The sequence below is a fragment of the Aplysia californica genome, unplaced genomic scaffold (genome assembly GCF_000002075.1).
Source record: "Aplysia californica isolate F4 #8 unplaced genomic scaffold, AplCal3.0 scaffold00043, whole genome shotgun sequence".
Lineage (NCBI taxonomy): Eukaryota > Metazoa > Mollusca > Gastropoda > Aplysiida > Aplysiidae > Aplysia > Aplysia californica.
Genome location: NW_004797313.1, coordinates 2085674 through 2101882, shown reverse-complemented (window position 1 = coordinate 2101882; position 16209 = coordinate 2085674). Strand labels below are relative to the sequence as shown.

The 16209-nt window shown below is 39.1% G+C and overlaps 1 protein-coding gene across 2 annotated transcripts in view; it reads right to left on the bottom strand.

The window, feature by feature from the left end:
* Nucleotides 1-16209, bottom strand: part of LOC101852386 (cytochrome b-c1 complex subunit 2, mitochondrial) — a 33535-nt gene that overhangs the window by 11680 nt on the left and 5646 nt on the right. For both annotated transcript variants that reach the window (XM_005092285.3, XM_005092286.3), the window contains exons 2-8: nt 15360-15425; nt 13619-13774; nt 12631-12695; nt 7983-8039; nt 4476-4609; nt 2097-2194; nt 491-641 (exon numbers count right to left, since the gene is read on the bottom strand). In XM_005092285.3, the coding sequence (XP_005092342.1) occupies nt 491-641; nt 2097-2194; nt 4476-4609; nt 7983-8039; nt 12631-12695; nt 13619-13774; nt 15360-15425 (727 nt within the window). The remainder of the gene's footprint in view (nt 1-490; nt 642-2096; nt 2195-4475; nt 4610-7982; nt 8040-12630; nt 12696-13618; nt 13775-15359; nt 15426-16209) is intronic.

Sequence of the window (16209 nt, the reverse complement as noted above, 5' to 3'; positions counted from 1 at the left end):
GGAGTAGCAGTAGAAAGGCTGCAGAAAGAGTCAGGAGCCCAGAGGAGGGGGCAAAGGAGGTGAGGGGGTGGGGGCAGAAAGTGGAAATGAAAGCAGACAACAGAACATTGCTAGAGAACAGGAAAGGAGGTGAAAGGAGACAATTTAAGAGAAGAACATTTTTCGGTCGCTACCCGGATTCGAACCCGGGACCTTTGAATGAGAGGTCAACACCTTAACTTCTAGACCACGAGAGCCCCCTCTGAAGACTGAGTTTCCAGGAATTCTATTGGAAATAATAAACTAAGGAACAAATTTATTATATTAGCCAACCACTAACGGATAATACTGAACAACAACAAAAATTGTTTAAACCTCCCTGTTATCATCTTAGTATCTTGGAGAAGTTAACAATATTTTAAGCTGAAAAATCAAATCTAGTTATCAAACATAAACAGAGTCAGTTTTGTAAAAACATACAGGACAAAGAAAAAAACAAGCAAAAGCTTACCGCCATAGTAGACGGCTGGTTGAGCAGGGGCACCGGTGGAGGCATATGGTTCGAACTGTTCTCCCAGAGCCTCAAGTTCACTGCTGTCAATGCCAACTCCCACAAGAGCAAGACGACCGACTCCAAAGTTAGACTTGGCATAGTGCAACAGCTGCAATGACCACATAAGTAAAGAAGAAGCAGTTTGTGATATTGTTACTTTCATGACATTGTTCACAACATAAATTATAAGCGTTCGACAAAAACATAAGTCTCTTCAATTCAAGATACAGCATCCATTTAAAAAAATTTTTTTAATCACATGACTCCTCAAATTTCTCTAAAGTTCAAAATGCATATTGAAGTGACCCTTCTTTATGCTAAAGCAGAAGTCCATTATGGCTTTTACAAAAACCAAACTATTAAATATTTTGAAAATAAAATTCACAGAGCATAAAGTAGATAGAAGAAAAATAATTTGCAAAGGACAAAATGACTCAGGGTGTACAACAAGAGGGCTATTAAACACATACACAATAAATTTTAAAATACAACTGAATAAAAATACAAAACAGTATCTTTCTATGTCACATTGAAATCAGACTAAAGAACAAAGCGACAGACAATAAATCTTGGAAGATTTTCAACCTAAAATTATAAAAACAATACAGCAATCTCCGCCTAAGATCCAGGAGCTCGGGACCAAGGAGAAGGTGGGATCTTAGGTGAAGGGTATCTTTGTCGACGCACCAAGAGAAGAATCTACGGTGACCCATGTAAAGGCCCTTAACAGGTAAAATGGTCTCCCTTCACTCAAAATGAACTGATGTGACGCCTGGGTGGGTATATGACATACAGCGAGCAAAGAGTGGTCAAGCTTGATGATCAATCACAGTGGCATGAGGCATGCCATTTTCACTTATTATCCTATCGTGAGTCTCAAGGGCTGCGCTTACCCAGTTGCCCCTCCCCTTTAATTGTCCAAAATTTATAGCTTTCCATCTCTCACAGAGTTCCCCTGCCTTTGTCGTTACGCATCATTATGTTGTGACCCCACCAATTAAAATTCAGTCTGTGTCGCAAATTCGGGAGTAGAGACAACTATTGCCATGGTCAGGGAAGAGTTCAAAGTTCAACGTGATCCTGCCTAAAGCGAACTTGTAGAGCCTACACACCCAATGTGTGATGTAAGTTTAGGTGGAGAGCTCAGATGCAAGTGTGATTTTTGGGGGAAACAAACGTGTCGGTCAGTTCACACCTCAGTCTGGGGAAAACATTGTACCATTTCATCAAGTTTTACCATGCTTATGTGATCACATTCACGACAGTGGCTGATCTTTGATGTGACAGGCAGTTCAATGATCTCAGCTTTTCACCCTTGGTTGATCGACTGTGCCCGCCCAGGTTTTTGTTCTGTAAATTCTGATCTGAAATGCGGTATCTTAGCCGAATGTAGACTTTCACAGTGTATCAGAGCAGGATCTTAGGGGTGACTTTTGTATTGCAAAAATTCTGTTTTCTTAAGACAGTGGGATCTTAAGCGAACCGGGATCGTAAGCAATGGGATCTTAGGGGGAGACTACTGTATATACAAAAAACAAAGAAACCAAATTCCCACTATATATACCTGCTCAGAATTGAACTTGCCGATGGAGAAGTCCGGGGCATAAAGTGACCTTCCCAGGGTGTCCCTGAAGGCAGCAGAGTGAAGCAGCTCTACCACTCCTGGGAACATATGTCACGACGAAAAGTTAGCAGGCACACAAGGGGGGAGAAAAACCAAGATTACAACAGCAACAACAACAAAATCCTCGAAAAAAAGATATGATGTCCTGATTAAATGAAGTCATCCTCAGATTAAAAATACACATCCAAGATTTTTTAAACTACAATCAGATGGTCTGTTTTGAATATTCCAATGAAAGGAATAATTTCTCACACTGACATTAGAAACAAATTAATATCTAAACAAGGTCAATTTTTATATTAAAACATTTTCCATGCTTACAAATATTTTCTTAAGATTTTTCATACATATTATACAAGCACAAACTATAAACAAAATCTGTCTTCTCACTGTCAGCAAAACCTTTACTAGGTCCAAGACAAGTAACAAGTACAAACAACTCTAATGGACAAACAGAAGAAAATTATGAAAACAGAATACATTCTACAATGTCAGAACCAGTAATTATAACAACAAAGGGCTTAAAAAAACAAGTGTATATTACCACCGGTACAAAACCAGTACAGAGTGTGGATTCAATGAGTAGCTGGTCATTCAGAGTGACTGTTAAATAAAGACTACATTGCATACTCTCAACTAGAAAAATATGTACTTCTGACAGATTTCTGTTCAAGAGTCCAGGGTAAAATGCAGTCTTGAAAATATACGACAACACACAGGAGACGACAACAGAGGAAGAGAGTGAAAGAAATAAAAGGAGGAAAACTTTCCATAGCCCCTAAAACAGCAAATCCTCTACATCCCAGGAGAGTAATCGTTCCAACGGAACACACATCCCAATACAAAGTGCTGTCTATTTTTGCTTGGAGAAAGTAATTATACCCAAATTGGTGCATATATAAACACTCCTTAAAAACAGACATAAGCAGACAAAACTTTCTTAGCAGGAGGTAAACAGTACACAAAGACACATTCAGGGTTCCCACCAAATCCTGGAAAAATTTTTCAAGACCCCCAAATTTTTTTCAAGACCCCAATTCGAGGGAAAAATCAGACCGCTGCGCGTCAAGAATGATCCCCCAAAAAGCCCATCTATCAATGATAAAAAGTCAAAATGTCTATAAATGAATGCAAATGTACATTTTGCAGTATAGTCTTCAAACAATAGATGACTATAATACTGAGTGACTGCCAACCCAGCTTCTCAATTTTCCAAGGGAGAGGCCTCATCCATTTTCCAGGAACACGTTACATAACAATGAAAGCGTGTGCTCCATTTATATCCAATATAATACATGTACAATGTATATGTTTGTGAATACACACACACACACACACACACACACACACACACACACACACACACACACACACACACACACACATGTAGGTACATTATATCCAGTCAACAACATGTCAGTGTGGCACTGGGATCTTGAGAGACTTTGGTATTTCAGTCTGTTCTTACTTATTTATATTTTCCCCTCATCATATTAGCCAACATAACAAACTATAGGCCCTATATAAAAAATGAATCCTGTTTTGAGCCTGAGAAAAGACCTAGAACTAGAATATCGACTGTCAATAACCAGTCTGGATGTCATGATTCATATAATAAACATGAAGACAAAAACCATTGCTGCAACTCAAAGAAGAGTAATATTAGTAATAACTAGAATGGCTCAAGTACACCTATTCAGTGTGAGAGGTGCAAGAACTGGGGGGGGGGGGGGGGGGGGGGGGGGGGCACAAGATGCAGTGACACTGAAAATCTGCCAATCTTGAACAGAAAGCTAAAATATAGATATAAATTACAATCACCCCATCCAATGAAACGCGAACACTTTAGTTGAATAACAAAGCATGACGGATCCCGATTCCACACAAGGCCTGCACCAACGCGCGCTTTGCAGAGAGCTCTAAAGTAGTTATCAAAATGCTAAAAATGTGCTTCCAAGTTCAGTTTTTGTCCTCTAACGTTGCCTTCAGCCCCCCCATCCCCTTCCACGTGTGTATCTTATAAAGGAGTCCTATACTTCACAGCGCTCAGACCGCCGGTACTCACAGGTTCATTGACCGGTCACGAGGGCGAACCTGTCAAGACGGTTGTTTAAGTTCTTTTTTTTTTTTCTTTTCCACAGCGGTTCAATTACGTTTCCTCTTCAGGATTCATCAACCATACAGTCTAGATAGCTACACATTACACAGGCCCTATATCCTTTCCCGACCTCCCGACCCATCTCAAAATTCCCAACTTTTTCCCGATTTCCCAACCCTGTGGGGACCCTGCACATTTCAAAGAATTGAAAAGAGACTCACGGACTTGAGGTTGTGTCTTCAACAAAGCAAGGTCCAGCTTGAGGCCATCAGGGTCAGCCTGCAGATCATCCACCTCCCATGGCTTGAAGGAGTGCTTAGTGCTGATCTCACGAAGAATCTCAACAACCTTACCACTAACAGAAGAAAAGACAACAGAACAACAATACAATTCCTGCAGGATGTCCAGCAATATTTGCTGAAAAAATTTACTACCTGGAAAAAAAATTTACTTCCCAGCAAATCAAGCCCCACACCAGCTCGAAAAAGGGAGTTCATTTGCGCCATCACTATCATATATCATTACATAATATATGGAACGAAAATAACGCGCAACAACATCCAGTCAACAAAATGGAGGACAGACAGACGATCGCAAGCTTGCTCGCCGCTAGATTTAGTTTTTGTCTTAGTAATGTTTTTACAGCGCTAGCAACTGAATAAGGTCATATGACAAGGGGTGGATGTCAACAGAAAAATCCAAACGGGCAATCAAGCTTATTCTGCTCACCTCTCTAACCTCAACAGCACAAATTCTGCTTCGACTATCAAGGCACCCCGGAAATAGTGGGTCACAAGAGTGACAAACATACAAAAGAAGTAGAGGAAAATGACAATAGTAAGGATGAGGAAAGAAAAAGCAGCAGTTCCCCCTATGTTGTTCCCCCACAGTATGAGCATGACATAGAAAAATCAGCCCATACTTACAATTCTACTGAGCATAACAGCATGTTAATATCCCCCCCCCCCCCTTTGGAATGGCATAAATACGCTTCAGTCAGTAGCACTGGTTTGGGGGGGGGGGGTTAGATTTAGACCTAATGTGTGCACACAGGGTGACTGCCAAACTGGCTTCTCAATTTTCCAGGGGCATGTTACATAACAACACACACACATACGTAAAATACACCCAGTCAACAACATGTCAGTGTCGCACTGGGGTCTTGTTTGACTTCGCCTAAGTATTTCAGAGTGTTATACATTTTTCTCTCATTATTATATATTAAAAAATGAATCCTGCTTTGAGCGTTCAGAAGGGCCTTGAACAAGAATTCCGACTGTCAAGAACAATCTGGGTGTCATGACTCATAATATTATGACCATGAAAAGCAAAAATTATTGCTCAAACTCAAAAACTTGAATGGCTCTAGTAGACCCATGCAGTGAGACAGTTGCAAGAACTGTGGGAGGGCACGATGCAGTGACACTGAAAATCTACCAGCCTTGAACAGAAAGCTACAATATTGTTATAATTTACTATCACCCATCCAAAGTTTTTGTCCTCTTGTGTTGCCTTCAGCCCCCCCCCTATCCCCGAGTGCATCTTTAAAAAAAAAATAATAATCCCCTATCCCATTCCATAGTCCTTGGCCTATACTTCGCAACGCTCAGACTTTGAATGAACTTTGGCGACCCAAACAACAAACGGGTGCTCACTCGCGCAGGTTCACTGACCGGTCACGATTGGCGAGCCCGACATCTAAAAATCAGACGACGCTTGTACTTTCTTTTCTCCCCACCCCCACAACTGACAGCACAGAGACGAGTCCGAGTACTGATTACATTTTATTCGCGCGGCGGCACAGCGTTCAGATAATAATATAATATCTATACTGCACAACCTGCATGTCACAAATGTTGCATTAGTTATCAGTCCATCACCGGCAAATTTCTGAAAGCGAAAGTAAATTTGATTTTCCTGGTCGAGCCTCGGTGTCACACACACTTTCGCCTGCCGCCTTTTCGCGTGAAACGTACTCTCGGACGGGGAAAAGGTGAACGAATAATATTATATCACAATCGCGACCGGCAAAAACGGAGTCATGTACCGCGGCTAGGGTTCAATGAAGTCTTGCTGGCTTCATCACTCCGTACGCAGGTTGAATTTACGACTATTTACCAAATGTTTACTACCTTCACGGTGCATTTACTACCATTTACGGCCTTTCCGACTTTACCACTTTGCAGACACCCTGTCCTGAATGTCAGAAATCTAAATGCATTTGCTGGGAAAAAATTAACATCAGCATGTAAAAGCATTGGAAAGTAGATAAGACAGAAAAATCAAGAAAAAAATTTGCCATAGAATGGAGGTATTGAATCTAGTCACCTTCAGGCAGCTATTGACATTGCAGTTTGCATTAACAGGTTTTCTATTCTAAGCATTATGCTTTTTCAATTTGAAGAATCGGTTCATAAATTTTTTAAGTTATGGGGTTGTAAAGTGCAGCAAAACATGGATGACCCACGTATAGGAAAATACTCTCAAAAAGTGAACCACGTAACAGCAAATTCTGTAAGAAAATTGACGACATCTCCAAAATTAATTGGAGTGTTTGAAAGAAACTTGGCTACCCAATGTGTTTTTGGGTGGCGAAATCCGTTCTGCAGTCATTTACCAACAATTTTGTAGTAATTTTGTTATAATTAAAATTTCCATGTACATATTACGATTTTGAGAAATAGAGGTGTTGCAATGAGAGAATTTTATTTATAGCATCCTGTCACATCATGGGATCTTTAAGAATATGTTGGCAGCGTGACTAAAAAATGGCAAAATTTTCTTTGATAACTTTAGACCATGCCAACCTTAAAATATAATTCAATTCAATCTAACATGCTGTACAATAAAAAAGCTTTCTTTTTTACGTTGAGACATGAGCACCCCCATTACGATGTTACAGTGGATCAGAGAGATAAACAACCGGATGCGCGCGCCCGTCATTGCCCTATTTCAAGTAACCAATGAAAGGGCTTGGAATAATCAGGCGGGGACTTGTCAGTCACATATATTTGCAGAGGGAGTGCAGGAAAAATGGCCGGTCTCCATGCAAAGCCACTTTGGACTGGGGAGTAATGGTACATTTATGATAAATTCCAAACAACTTCTTTAGTTTTAGTTTTAGTAAAGAGTTTTACGGCACTTGCAACACAATAAGGTCATATAAGTGCCGAAGATTAGAGGTGTTACAAGAGAGGAACAAACACAAAATAGAAGGAGGAGAGATCAGGACGATAGACGTTTGATAGGAAAGAAGAAGCAAACCACACCAGAGCACCCGCCAACCACCCACAAACAACTTCTTTACATAGAACTTGCAAATTTTAGGACACCATAGAAGAAAGAAAGATCTCTTACCTTCTTGGCATTAAAAAAATCAAACTTCTTATAGTATACAGAATACCCGATACGAAAGTGTTTCTGACACCAAAAATATAGGTTAATTTATGAAAACTAACTTCAACATCCACTTATCATGTTTGCCCTATTTTCTGATTGGTTGCCAAGTTTCATTCATATTGGTCCAGAAATAGAGTCGACCGAGTCTGAAAAAGTAAGTCACCTACGTTTCGATCCGGCCCAAAAATACACTCGCAAACAAGGACCAAAATTTTGTTGCATACACGAGCTCCATTGGCACTGCCGTCTTATCACAGTATCTAAAATCAATCTCCACCAAGCCAGACTCCTGAAGCCAACAAAAACATTATGACATAAAGACAACTTACGCACAGTTCCTTGTCACGTTGCTCTTGTAGTAGATATATTCGCGGGTGCCTTCAGCGCTAGAAAAACAAAGCAAAACAAAACATTCTATAGGCACAAAACATAAACCATAAAACTCAGCATTTACACAAGGGTAGAACGCATTTCTACAAAGATCCCAGTGGTCAGGAATAAGGACCAAAAAAACAACAGAATTTTGGTGAACATGACTTCGGTCCCATTGGAGAAAAGAACAACCCATGAACTAAGTCAGAATAATCCCTTACTTAAATAAAGACAAAGTGTTGGTCCAAAGAGAAAAGTCATAAATCTGTTTGAAAAGTTACACTTCTTTTAAACCCCATTCCCTCCCAATCTGTTGAAGCAAGATGATGTGTGAACAAAACAAGACTAATCAGATGCCGTAAAAGTAGAGATCATTAGATCAAGTCCGATTCTGACCATCACATAGCAAAGTGTTGACCAGCTGACAGGGTAACTGTGCTCCCCCACCCCTTGAAGTGATGCTCTCACTAAGCAGTATTACAACTAAAGACTCAACATGTGAGTGAGATCAACTCCTACACCCCTACCCCTCCAATATAACTACCGTCACAACCACTGGGTTCTACACAGCCAATGGCAATAGAGTGACAGCTAGGAGAGACCATTTTAGTAAACTCGCATGCTGGTTTGACTTGTTTGACGACGTATAGAGAAAAGCAGGATTATAGAATGATAGATGATCTTGACTTGTAAGATTAAGATCTTACGGAGAGTTCCATTTAGCAAAAATCCTATTTCCTAATAAACGCTTGATCGAAGATAAACCCAGGAGACAGCTGGGTTTTACTTGACTCAAATAAAACGATAGCAGTTCTAGCGTACGCAAAACTTGTAATCCTTTACATACGAAAGTTCACTTTTACTGCTTACTTGAAGAATGCTGCCATTAAAAGAGGCCATCACAACATCACATTTGGCATCAAATATGTGTCCGCCCCGTCATAATCAGTCATTAGACACAATGTGTTATTTGACGCTAGGAGGTTCGAAAGGCTAAAAAGTGACTTTTCATGAATTTTTTGTTTTTTTGATCTATTGAAAGTTTAATGTCTTCTGCTTCATTTAAGATCAAAATAAACAACTAAAGTCGACTATAACTATTTTATTTCTTATTTATTTTAAAGGTGTGTGTGTGGTTTGTTGGGAGCTTGGGAGAAAAGATGCAGGAATTTGGACCTCAAAATCTTTCGAACACTTGACCTGCTGGTGTGTAGCTGTGAGATTGTTTATAGAACCATTACCTCATGGCCACATTGCTTCAACGCCCCTATTTTTAGATTTAGACACCTTTTCAAGCATGAATGGTCTGAAATATAAACAATTTAGCGTCACTATGAACGGCTGAGGGCTCTGATTGGTTAAACGGGGTACGGTAACTCCTAGCCCACTTCAAGCTTGTTTACGCAAACAGCTGACTGTGTAGGCGTGCCCTGATAGCTCGGTTATGGGCTATTGATCTTTCAGTTTTACACTTCTGCTGACTTTACAAGTTCGTTTTTATTGTGTTTAAGTGGGGGTGGGGGGGGTTAACTCCCAGCAGTTTTGCCTATTTTGGCTTTTTCATTTATGTTTCAGGGGTCCTCCATACCCTCAAGCCTCATGCAATAATGTATCTACACCAGATAGGCATCTATTATCTATTTGCGGTGGCCGAATTTTGCTATTCAAAACGCTTTTTAATGGCTGCATCGATCGACATGCGGTTTTCGCCAAAAAATTCTTTAAAATGTTCTCCAGAGCATGGCGCCCTTGGTTTTTTCCGTTTTGAGACAGTTTTGCTGCAAAAAGCTAAATTTCTTTATTTCGCCGATAACTTTTGTAGGCCGACGCTTCTGTCTCTGTAATTTTAGAAAATCCAGAAGTGATATTTCGCGAGGCGCGTTTTGTTTTGAGAGTATAGATCTAGACCTTATAGTTTTTTGCATCTCTCAAGATTTATTGCCCCATTCCAGTAGAGTGTAAATATAGTAGGCCAATTACTTTTAGTTGATATTAAAGCACCGACCTAGACGGTCAGAGAACGGTTAGTATAAGAACGTATAGGCACCGCCAATCATTCCTTTTATCGAAAGGGGGCCCAGCTAGTATTATATATCAATGGAAAGGGAATTGGATGGTCTTTCAGACTTAACCAATAGATTTCATTTTTTGTCAAGCTGCCTTGAAGTGGGACCTGTTTTTCTTGTTACTAAAAAAAAGAAACAAAAACAGAAACACTTTTCCAACAGTCACAAAGAAGGGAAAATAGGTGTTTGAGAATTCAGAGTTTACAATTATTTCATGTAAAAGTGCATTCACTTCTGCATAGTATGTGTCAAAGATACACCATTCTGTTGGAAAATAAAGAAATGAGAGCTATTCTAGTACATAAATTCTTAGTTACTGCCCTTGATTCTAGAAATTTTCATATCATGACTTTTTGCTCTCAAGTCTCCTGCAATAATCTATCTGTACCAGATAGACATATCATATACCAACAGAAAGGGAATTAGATGGTCTTCAGACCTAACCAATAGATTTCATATTTGTCAAGCTCTCTTGAGGTGTGGCATATTTTTCGTGTTACTAAAAATAGATGCAGAAACAGAAATCGGACTGCCCCAACAATCACAAAGAAGAAAATTTTTTTAAAACAATTTTGAGTTTACATTAACTTCATGAGAAAACTACATCCAATTCTGCATGTAATGTGTAAAAGACAACTCATTCTGCTGAAAAATAAAGAAATGAGGGCCGTTCTTGTACATTCAACAAATTCTCAGTTATGGCCCTTGAAACAGGAAATTTCAGAGCGAACATTGTATAATAAAACCATCAATTTTTATACCTATTTTATATTTTTTAGTCTATTTAGTGTTTTTATTTCATAAAAATCCCTAATAAAATCTTTCTTTATAAAAGTAAATGTATTTTATGGGCAAAATACCACATCACCAGCCATCATATTTATATGATATAGTACTGCATGAACTGGTGAGAGTTAAAGATAGATGCTCCTCTAGATCTCCCAAGGTGGACTCCTTACCAAGAGGCAACCGAAACGATCTATGTGCATGTGTGCGTGTATGTTCGAGTACGTGTGTGTATGTGTGTGTGCACTTGTGTGCTTATAGTGCTATTGCAAACGTATATTTAGGAAGCGTAAGGACTCGCGGACTACCGAGCGCGTGGTTTCGGTGACATTGAGGTAATTCAGATCGCTTTTTCTTTGCTTCTTCGCTATAGCACACCAAATGCTGTACACCTTGAAAATGTTAAGCTTTATTTTTTTTTTTGTTACAATAGCATAATTTGTTTGTTTTTTCCTGTATGTGGAGCTAGAGAACCGCCATGGAAAGCAAAGCCCCTTGCGGTCAGAATGCGAGATCTGCCGGTTCCTAAATTGACATCCATGCATTCGAATGCTTTAAAGAAAGAGTGATGATTAAATACCGTCTTTTCATTGGCTTTAGAGTTTTGAACTGGGCTTCCCGTGGTATATTTTTGGCCTTTGATATTTAAATAGAAAGCCTTTAAAAAAGTGTACAAGTTTTCAAAGATAAATTCAAACATGAATGATGTAAAATACCGACTCAAAAAAGGAACTAATAGAAAGAGCAGTTCTTAATCTATTAGAATAAAGTCATCGGCTTAGAATTATTTTGCATATACTACAGAAGAGCCGTCTTGCTTGCCGCTGGCCAGGACAGCGCTCTGTGTTTTATCAAAATAACGACAGATCATCATGTTTGAGGCAATAAAATACTAATTTGTTATGATCCAACAGTCTTGAAAAAAAATTAGATTCCATTTCTACGTTATAGTGATTACTCTGTTAATGTGGAGATGTTTGAAGCACTTGGTACTCTTTTATTATTTGTCAAACATGGAGTTGCAGCCAGTTAGCGAATATAGCAATATTTGATTATATATTATATAAAAACAGCTGTCATTTTCTTAAAAATTGACTGAGAGGTAAAAGTATGGTACCAACATTCACAGGAGACATAGGCCTTTCAATGGAACAGATAAATTTGACAAACAGCTCCTTTGAAAATTTAGCTTGTGGTACCTAGTAGGGCCTACAATGCTAACCCGTTGTTACATTTGACGAGATCATTCTCGTTAAAATTTTGTTTTGTCCATAAGATTTTTTTCTGCGAATGAATAGTTTTCCACTTCTGTGTGTTACCTTGTAGTGGCCTAGCCAAGATAACTGCCAAATTTCAAGTCTCTATCTCAATTCTAAGACCCCCATTGCTATGGAAACATGTTGCTCAACGTTGGAGCCAGTTTTCTCCTTTTCGTGTTTCTGCACCTTGCATACTTAAAAGTTACATATTTTCGTCAAATATTGTCTTATTCACTTCATTTTTTTCTCCAAATTGAAGGGAAGTGGTGATAGATTTTGGAAATTATGTTAACTAAATTTTGAAATTTCCTTCATACGACTGATTTTGACGGGAGGGTCATATATATACATAACCCAAAACTGCAGAAACTCTAAAATTTCAAAGTGTAACTTGAGACTGGCATGCAGGAGTCATAATTAGGCACACAGTACCATTACATCAAGCTCTAATGTTGACCTAGTACAATTTATACAACATTTGAGTTACTTCTTACGTTATATCACTTCCAAGTTGCTGAGCTGCTCTTGTGATGCCCAAGCTTGACATGTTTTCAGTCCTCTGTAAAAAAAAATTTAAAAAGCATGAGTAAATTTCCATTATTTTTCTTCTCTTTCTATTGCAATTAAAATACAGTTTATAAGACACATATGTATTCAGAAAGAACTAAAGTGACCACAGCCTCTGCAGTCTAATGAAAAGATCAAGTTAGCATATTGTCCTGGCACAGGGCTAGATCTTTATGAACCTTCAACTGTCAAGTGACTTTAACCTTTAATATGTACAAGGTTCACAAGGCGGCTTAGGCCCCTAAAACTTTCAGTCCTAGTCCATCAGCATCTGTTATGTAGTGGTTGCGCTCTTCATCTTATACCTGAAACGTAGGAATTCAATTCCAACTTGCAGAAAATATGTGAACCCGTATGTGTGTAATTATCAGGTTGAACCCCTCACAGCCTGGACAGAAAATGTCAGCAGGCAAAGCGATCAAATGGTGTCAAATCAGGGTCGAAATAGTCACAAGATACAGTGGGTTACTCGATCAGACTGACTTTGAGATCATGTGATCAGAGGAGTGAAAAAATTATTTGAAACCACATGATCAGAGATGTGAAAAAAATATCCATCACCTAATCCTCCCCAACCCGAAAACCAAACCAGTCATGAAAGGCAAGAACTGTGTCTCTTGATTAATGAGCTACAAAGACTGAAACTTTTCTGTTTGAATCTACACCAATAGCAAGCTATTTTGGTCTCCTAATTCCCATTTCGGTACAAGCAGGTTCACTGTTTTACACACTTTTATTCCCAAACATAACCTATGTGAGGACTTGTATAAGCAAATAAACTAAAAATTCTTCAGGGACAATTTGAACTTATCAATAAGAGTCTAGTGTCATCAATCAGCTCAAACAGAACGACACAATGTAATTTCTTACTGATAACTCTACAAATCATTCGTTTATTTGCTATATTCAACTTACAAGCTGTGTAGTATGACGGAGCACATGCGAAATTCCCAAATTTTCCCCAGTCTCGAATCTGGATCCAGCATTAGCAACAACAGCAAGTCTTGCTACAGGGCTTGGAGTCTCAATGGTTCCAACCAGCAGCCCATTGTTGAGTTTCTTGATGTATGCCTGTGGAGCATGGCAATAGATATGACACAAGACTTACACTTAGTTTTGCACAAACCCTTTCGTTGCCACGGGTATGCGTTCCAACTGTCAGCACTGATTTTCAGCTGAGCAGGTTACCCAGGACATCAGCCAAATGTCTCAGTGTTAATGGATGCGTGGTCTGGATCTAGCACACCTGTGATATATTTCGGACACTGGGTCTTCAATTGAGTCACTTTTCTCACTTTTGTTATTTTCTATATCCTCCCATCTTACTCGTATTTCGAATAAACTGCAAATCTATGTCGAAAAGTGAATTTATTTGCCTTTTTAAAGTCATTTAGATGTTTATATTTTACGAAAGCATGCGGCCGCCTGCAAGCCTAGATCTCTGTTTATTGATCAATTCTGAGCCTAGCAGTAAAGTAAAACTAGCAAATTTAGTACCAATATGCGTGTCTTCAATTCCTGAGTGCGAAACTAACACCCCCCCCCCCCCCCCTTGTGACTAAAACTATGTACATAAAAATTAGAGCCAGGTTATTAGTGTGACGTACAAGTAACATCATACATACTGGCAACCAGGAGCTGCAAATTTAGTCAACTTCCATATTGTACATGGTACGGCACAGCACTAAAAATTATGCATTTTCATGACGTACCAGGTACATCATTTAAGGCAACGAAGGGATTAATTTATCTTAAAAAAATATAAAAGATTTTAAAAACTTATCATAAAGATATCTGAAAAACCCTGCACTCTACACTGTTATGGTGCAGCTGGGACTCTCCCCCAAAAATATATTTTCATATCTGCAAACAAGTAAAACAAAAGTGAATATTGAAAAAAAGCTTGCATAAATTATAAACTTCACTAATACAGTGTCACATACAGCTTACAATCCCTATCAATGTGTAATTAACTGCACTATATATTCAATGTGTAATTAACTGCACTATATATTCAAACAGAGACTCAATTCAATAGAGTCGAACCTGTTTTAATGCCCACCTGTACAGACAATCACCTGTACAAACAGCCACTTCCCATTTCCCCTCTGTGAGTTTTTTTTTTTACATTATGACACTATATAAGATGACCACCTGCATAAAAGGGCCGCTTATTGTCCTCAACAATGGGTGGCTGTCTCAGACAGTTTCAACTGCATTTAAAAGACGTATAATAGCATTCCATCCTGGCTAGAAAAATCTGTGCCATGGCTTCCCAAAGCAATCTTGGTAACCCAGTTTTGCTCCCATTTTCATAAACTATAATCCGCAGCAACCATTATGTATAAAAATATTCAAGAATTACTTTTCATCAACACGTTTTTTTATGTTGACTATCTTCATAAACGAGTTGCGTACTGATCAAGATTTAATGGTGATTGGCAAAGATTTCACATGACAAGGGGATCCAGGCTTTTGTCAGCCTCCTTGTGAAGGACATCTATTCACTTCCTAGATATCACAGAATGTAACATGGTGGAAGGCAATGCCCCCCTGACTCCCCCCAAAAAAATTTTAATCTGTGGGGGGGGTTTACAGTAGGCTAGATAGCCTAATGCTTGCATTGTACAGAGAAAGAAAGCTATGCCATACATACCCGAGGTTCTCTATCTACTGATGATGTGGACTCTGCTTGCGCTGCTGCTGCACTGAACATGCGGGCCTGAAAGAGACAACCACTGACATGAACTCACTGAGCCCTGGTCTCATGTATATAGGTCCCAAACATAGACAGGATCAGGTTTTCGCATTTTTCTCCAAGACAATAATCTAATATCATTCTCATATAGACAATGATCGTACATAAAAAGAAGGTTCACTCCTCTCTTTGAGCCAATTAAAAAAGTGTTCTCAAAATTCGGTGGCGCCCTCTTCGCAAACGTGCGAATTTAGCAAACAGAGTTATATCCTACTGGTATGAAAAAAAATCAAACTGAAACTACAAAGTTTTTGAATAAATTAGAATTCAAATTTAAGAAGAATGCTTTTTTGGTTGCACTGACAACTCTTCCGGTGAAAGGGGAGACTGTTTTCTTCGTTTAATTTGACTTTAGAATGAGAGGCAAGAGGTCTAGAATCTAGATCTTGATATCTAGATAATCTAGATTCTAGAGATCAGGAGGGTGCGATCATGAGGCACAAGCTGAGGGGCAAATAATGGCAGAGAAGGCGACACCTCTATTCTCACCCCGGGTGAGAATAGAGCAGGAGAGCCTTTAGGCTATTCTCACCCGGTGTGTGTTAACCGTTATAGCCTAGGCCAACTAGTGTAGCTTTCACCCTGAACCACAGAATTCTACACTGTGATCACAGAATTCTACACTGTGATAACAGAATTGTAGAATTCTGAGCCACGTTCCAGCGCTCTTGTTACTACTGTTAGCCTAAAAGCGTTGCAATTTTGTCTGTGGGCAGTGGAGAGAGAGAGAGAGAGAGAGAGAGAGAGA